This window comes from Panulirus ornatus, chromosome 7 (assembly GCF_036320965.1).
Source record: "Panulirus ornatus isolate Po-2019 chromosome 7, ASM3632096v1, whole genome shotgun sequence".
In the NCBI taxonomy this organism is placed as follows: domain Eukaryota; kingdom Metazoa; phylum Arthropoda; class Malacostraca; order Decapoda; family Palinuridae; genus Panulirus; species Panulirus ornatus.
In genome coordinates, this window is record NC_092230.1 from 34,764,069 (window position 1) to 34,771,354 (window position 7,286).

The 7,286-nt window shown below is 42.9% G+C and overlaps 1 protein-coding gene across 5 annotated transcripts in view; it reads left to right on the top strand.

Annotated features, from left to right (window-relative positions):
* The window catches only part of LOC139749514 (nucleoside diphosphate kinase homolog 5-like), a 40,191-nt gene that overhangs the window by 22,464 nt on the left and 10,441 nt on the right, over positions 1-7,286 (top strand). For all 5 annotated transcript variants that reach the window (XR_011712983.1, XR_011712984.1, XM_071663467.1 and 2 more), the window contains exon 4: positions 454-639. Coding sequence is in view for 3 of the 5 variants with exons in the window: in XM_071663467.1 (XP_071519568.1) it covers positions 454-639 (186 nt within the window). In the remaining 2 variants the exon portion in view is untranslated. The remainder of the gene's footprint in view (positions 1-453; positions 640-7,286) is intronic.

Sequence of the window (7,286 nt, forward strand, 5' to 3'; positions counted from 1 at the left end):
GACGCAGTAAGACGACGTACAGCGACGATCACCCACGACAACACGGACGGCAGTAAACACGTTGGGACGTGGAACGCACCGTCTCGTACTGTGTTGCTGCTACGTCCCTGCTTGCTGGAACACCTGGAGCCACGGCCCCTGGAGTGGCTGTGGGGCATCCCACGGGGCCTCACTGTGATGACACGCGAGTTCCTGTGTTGCAATTTGCTACCATGATCATATGGACCATGTTCTGGGAAGGACCACCTCAGACTGTTGTCATTAGAATTATCATTAGTTATTATCATTATCATTGTTGTTGTTGTTGTTGTTGTTATTATTATTATTATTATTGTTATTGTTGTTATTATTATTATTATTATTATTATTATTATTATTATTAGTGATAGGTATTTTGTCTTTCTTCGATAATGATCGTTATCATGTTGCAATCATTACCGTATTTTGTTGCAGGGGAAGACGCCATAAGCCACTGGCGGAGGGTCCTGGGGCCCACACAAGTGTCTAGGGCCCGGCAGGAGGCCCCTGAGAGCCTGAGGGCCCGCTTTGGGGACCCGACCAACGACTCGCGGAACGCAGCCCACGGCTCCGACTCCCAGACGTCCGCACACAGGGAGGTCAAGTTCTTCTTCCCCGACCGTGAGTACCGTGTGTGTGTGTGTGTGTGTGTGTGTGTTGAGAGCACCTACGCCGAAGTCTCGCCTGGATGGTGTGGTTATCGCGTAGCGATCACCGCATGTCCGTCTTGCTTGTCAAACTGTACAGTTTATCTCGGCCGTCACACCTCGTAATCTTGGTTCATCCGGGACTGACTTGAGCCATAAATCTGATCTTCTTTTAAATGTTTCCTCTCATCACACCCTGCGTGTTGCCTGGTCCTCGTGACGTGGTATTAAACAGTCTCTCAAGATTTACTTTTCCAAATATTTATATGTTTTCATCACATAACGTTTACGTAAGTTCCCAAGAATGAATCACAGATTTGATAAATGTGAATTTTCTTTGTTGTGATCCTGTCTGATTATTTATCATTCTCTATGTCTTTTATTGTCTACGTAAATTAGGATGATAGTGTCTTGATCCAGTGAGGCGTCACCTGCTCGTGACGAGAATATGTTTGTATAGACGTTGATAACAAGTGACCATTGACGAATTACTTGTGTTGGTCACTTATAACGTTGCACGCAAGGTCGGTTCACGTGAAACACTGTGTTCATTTTACGTCACCTTACTTAAAAAAGAAAACAAACAAACAAACAGAATGGCAAGTGTGGAGCCTCAAGCCACCGAGATGTTTCCCAAACTGAGAAGTTGACTTTAAGAGAGTTGATTGATCGAGTTAACTCTGTTATGCCAGAGAAGAGAAGGTTAAGAAATGATCTAATACAAGTACTGAAAAATATCATGTCTTTGATAATCTTGATTTATCAAGCTACTTAATTCTTGGTTTGTCTGATCCTACTCATCGTATTGGATACAAACTTGTGGACAAACGTTTTACCTCGAATGAGGCGAAGTATTTTTATCCCTAACAGGATTGTTAACATGAGGAATGATTTGCCAATCAAGAGTGGTTGAAAGCAGTATAACAGAAACGTGTGAGAATAGATCGGATGAATATTTCGCTTCAAGTCCACTCCTTACATTATACGCGCCTCCTTACTCACATTGACTCTAGTCTGTGAGGCTCTCATGTCTTCCACTGTCACAAACAGACACGGAAGGGCCCAGTGGTCTGTCACTGTGTGAATTCCTCTGTGTTTATTGCCATGTATATGATATCATACATCACTCCCTTCCTCTTTCCAGAGAGTATAATTCCAGGTCTTTAAACATCTTGTGATCATTTGTTATTAAAGTAATTGTGTATTTGTTACTGAAGTAATTGTGTATTTGTTACTGAAGTAATTGTGTATTTGTTACTGAAGTAATTGTGTATTCTTCCCAACCTATTTATTTCCATCAACTTATCTAGCGACCATACAGCAAGCTGGTGTTCTCCCTCCCTCTCTATCTGCACGCTGAACATTTTCATCATTATTTTTCTGTCACTCGCTGTGAAATTCCTCATTATCATGTCACTCATTATTTCGGCTCGATAGCGTTATCTTATCTATGTACTCCTGGTGGACTTGAAGTATTTCATCTTTGGTACGTAACTCAAATTTTGATTGTTTTATTTCAGTCTATGTCTGCCTGTATGGCTATTGCTAGAAGCTACTGATATAATGTTCGCTCAGTTTTCCATAACTTGTTCAGATTTTTTCCTTTTGAATTTCCATTAGGTTCTGTTCCACCCACTTGATTGTATCAAGGTCACTTTTCTCGCGATCGTCTACATTACCTTCCTGTTTTACTCCCGTGTCATCTTCAGAGCACCTAACAACACCTTCCCTTACATAATGATCTCCGTCAGACATCATGATCACAAACAGTACGGGAGGTAATATCCTCCCTTGTGGTACACCAGAGAGCACACCTTCCTCACACATGGTTCCATCTGCTTCCAATCTTAATATACTCTTGGCTCAGAAACACTTGGATCCTATTTCCTTGTTTTCCATTGATGTTCTGTTTTGTCTCGCCACAGTCTTCAGCAACACTCCGTACTTTACTCTGTCAGTTTCTTTTTCTAAAATCGGATAAGACAGTGACTATTCCCCTGTCCCTCACATACTGTTTCACGTGATGTTGAATATACTGAGGTACTCGCTCAGTTTTGTGGACTTTTCCTCAGTAACAATCCATGCTGGTCTTTAGTGTTGAACTCTTTGTTTATCCAGTGTTCCATCACGTGTTTCTTTATGACTCTCAGTTGTTTGATTCTTTGTTAGGCTGACTGGCCTGTCTTGTGTGGATAGTAAGTAGTATGGATCCACCATTGGTATCATGTACGTTATATTCAGTATGTAAACTTATACTGGGTTGGTCTGTGGTTTATCTTAACAATAGCCCGAAAGGTTTCCGTACTGTCAGCTTAAGCTTTTTAAAATTTCATCAAGTCCAGGAGGTAAATACTGCCTTAGTCAATCGGTCGCTTAGATGGTAAGGTTTTCTGATACACTGACGTGTGTTCCATCATGTACATCTGTCATAACATGTTTCATCACCAGTGTCTTCTCATTTTCTTCTGATTTGTAATTCGTATAGGTTGAGTTGCGTTTGATGATCGTTATTTTGGGATTATTTTCATAATCATCGACTTTGAAACGTTCTATCTTTGATATTTTAGTTCTTTGCTTTGTTCATGCATGGAAATAGAACTTTTGGATTTGGTTCTGTGGGATGAATTACATCCTCTTCGTTCATATTCTGTTTCAAATGTCAACATTTTTCCTTCTAGTTCTTAAACTTAATCTTTGCTTATCTTCCATTCCTTAACTCTTCCTTGCATTCTTTCCTTCATTGTTTTTCCTCTCCCACTCGTTGTATATCTCACTCTATCATTAAACTTCCTTTTACAAGTCATTAAACTTTTAACCCATTGACGTATCCATGGGTAAAGACCTGCCATGTTTGTGCATCACTGTTGTTAGGGGCCTTCCTCCCGCTGTGCGTCAGCTGTGGCAACAATGGCTTCACATCGTCTCAGTAGATTAGAATTTGAAGTTGATTATAATAATCATCATCTCATCACATGAGTTGTGATCATCCATCTCTGCCTCACACTTAGTAGACAGACACGTCTGTGAGGTTATGACTCGATATGTTACTTTTATGTGACCTACTGGGTCAGTCATGAGGGGCCACGTAGCAGCTGTATCACGTACCAACGTCCTTATGGCCACGTGCCACGTATATCACACGCCACCGTCCTTAACGTACCAGCTGTATCACGTCCTAACGTCCTTACGGCCACGTGCCACGTACATCATACGCCACGTACATGATACATCACGTACCACCGTCCGTACCATCACGTACATGATGCATCACGCACCCTCGTCCGTACTCCCACGTGACTGAATATCACGTACCCGCATCCATCACATTGCCAACGTACCTGATGTGTCACGTACCGTCGCTCGTGCTGCCACGGACCTGACATGCCACGTACTCCCCCCCTAACCCCCCCCCCCCCCCCCACCCTCCTATCAACGCACTAAGCTGCCGGAAATTGATTCTCCCGGGTGTAAAAAAGTGCCATGCCACGCTCCCCTTTAAGGCCTCAGTTACGTTGGAAAATCGTTCATTATTCCGAGGAGAGCCTCGACCTAGTTGACGCCCCCGTGGCTCATGTCAGTGTGGTCGGGACGTGGCTTCGATTATTGGAGGGAAAATAATTGGAGGAGAATGATTTGAAGGATAATTTCGATGCAGCGAGAGAGAGAGAGAGAGAGAGAGAGAGAGAGAGAGAGAGAGAGAGAGAGAGAGAGAGAGAGAGAGAGAGAGAGGTTGTTTGTATAATGTTGGATTATGTTGATAATTCATGAGGTAGGGTAGGGATGTGTGTTTGTGATGAGAAGTGTTCACTCTCGCATACTGAGAAATAAGGTATACACACACACACACACACACACACACACACACACACACACACACACATTAAATCCAATAACCCTTTATTATTATTATTATTATTATTATTACTATTATTATCATTATTATTATTATTATTATTATTATTATTATTATTATTATTATTATTATTATCAATATTATTATTATTATTATCATTATTATTATTATTATTATTATTATTATTATTATTATTATTATTATTATTACTATTATTATCATTATTATTATTATTATTATTATTATTATTATTATTATTATTATTATTACTATTATCATTATTACTATTATTATCATTATTATTATTATTATTATTATTATTATTATTATCAATATTATTATTATTATTATCATTATCATTATTATTATTATTATTATTATTATTATTATTATTATTATACCTTGGAGTAAGTGAAGTGTGTTAGATAGAGTGTAAAGGGCAAAAAATGGAACAATGGAAGCAGAAGTGAGTCATAGGGTGGGGGAGGGGGCAAAGGTTCTAGGAGCGCTGAAGAATGTGTGGAAAGAGAGAACGTTGTGTGGGAAAGCAGAAATGGATGTGTTTGAAGGTACTGTAGTCCCAACAATATGATATAGATGCGAGGCATGGGCTACAGATAATCTGTGTGGAGGAGGATGGATGTGTTGGAAATTAAATGTTTGAGGACAATATGTGGCGTGAGTAAGTAATAAAAGGCTACACGACAGAATTAGTCGCAAAAAAAGTGGATGAGAGAGCTGAAGAGGATGTGCTGAAATATTTTGGACTAATGAAGGTTTGGACATATTGAGAAAATAAGCGAGGAATTGTTGACGAAGAGGATATATGTCAGAGGTGGAGGGAACGAGGAGAACGGAGAGACCAACCTGAAGGCGGAAGGATGGAGTGAAAAAGATTTTCAGGGATTGGGATCTGAACTTGCAGGAGGGTGAGAGGCGTGCGCAGGACAGAGTGAATTGGAAAGATGCGGTATAGTGGGGTCAACCGTGCTGTCAGTGTACTGAACCAGGGCATGTGAAGCGTCCGGGGCAAACTATGGAAAGGTCTGTGGGGCCTGGATGTGGATAGGGAGCTGTGGTTTCGGTGCATTACACATGAAAGCTAGAGAATAGATGTGAGCGGATGTGGCCATTCCTCGTGTGTTCCTGGGTGCACCTCGCTAACGCTGGGAACGGCTATAAAGTAGTAAAATAAAAGAAATACAGTTGCTGAGGAACATCCTAGTTCACATCATGAACAAGGGCAGTCGGAGGCCAGAGTAGTCGCATACACCGTAGGGGGTCCGGCGAGAGTGGTCGAGAGGCGGAGACTGCACGACAGGGCTTCTCTTGGCCATCAATAATTGACGAGGGTTCGATACCCGGTCGTCTAGGTGGATGAAGTGTTCCGAGGATGAGGAGAGTCTGTGGTTGATGACATGGCCTGAGGGAGGGTAGATGTGCCTCATTCCAGCTCCAGGGCAGCGGGCTGGGTCAACAATGGGTCACCACCATCCTATTGTGCTGGAATATCACACACACACACACACACACACACACACACACACACACACACACACACACTGGGCCTTCGTGCGAAGTGGTTAGCGTTACTGACCATGAGTGAAGACGGGTCCACCTGGGATGGAACCCGCTTGGGTTCCAATCTTGGGTGCGTTAATAAGCCCACACACAACCCAGGTGTGCATCCTTCCCTCGAGGTTGGTTGGTGTGTACGTCTCGTGTATATATATACACACTCACATATAGGAGTAAAGACATGGTACATATGTACAAGGTTAAGAGACGTGGCAACACGAGTGTAGAGCCGTGTTCTCGTGTGTTAACACACAGATAGGAATCACACGGGCCGGATATGACACAAGATAACAGTAACAACAACACGACAGTTTTGATGATAGCGCTGCCCAGCTGTGTGAGGACGTGTACCACACTGGTGACGGTACACAGCTGTGTGAGGACGTGTACCACACTGGTGACGGTACACAGCGGTATGAGGACGTGTACCGCACTGTTGACGGTACACAGCTGTGTGAGGACGTGTACCACACTGGTGACGGTACACAGCTGTGTGAGGACGTGTACCACACTGGTGACGGTACACAGCGGTGTACCACACTGGTGGCGGTACACAGCTGTGTACTGCAATGGTGACGGTACTCAGCTGTGTACTACACTGGTGACGGTACACACTGTGTTGACCCTGGTCAGAGGAAGGTGTGTGTGTGTGTCTGTGACACACCTGACCACGACACGTGTGTACCACACTCTGAGCCACAAGTCAACAGATATCATTGCCTTGGGAAAACATAATGTGATCCTTAAGTCAGACTTATGACTGGAGGCTCTAAGGTCGACAATAGATGGAGGTGGGTTGGTCTTGTCATCACCCGAAGAGCTTTTTTTTAGCCAGTATATACTGGTGAGTAATGCGGGTGTTACACAGTTGGCGTCCGTGTTCCTGTGTCACGTGAGGTAAGGTTGATAGACTTTCCGGAATATTTTTTGAAATCGCTATTGACAATGGGTTTTTTGTTCCACGAAAAGATCCATCGCTAGTTATAATGTACTCCCTCTGTCTGGTCTCTAGCACGGACGGAGGCCAGAGCACACGACGTACATTCCTCCTGCACTTGCAGACGTACGACAATGCTCGCTATGTACAGTTTCTGGGTAGGTAGAGGGTCCCGTGAGCGTCAAAAGTGAAGGAAGAAAAAGTATAAGACTGAGAATCGTGTGAAGATACATCAGATTACCAGCATTAAGGC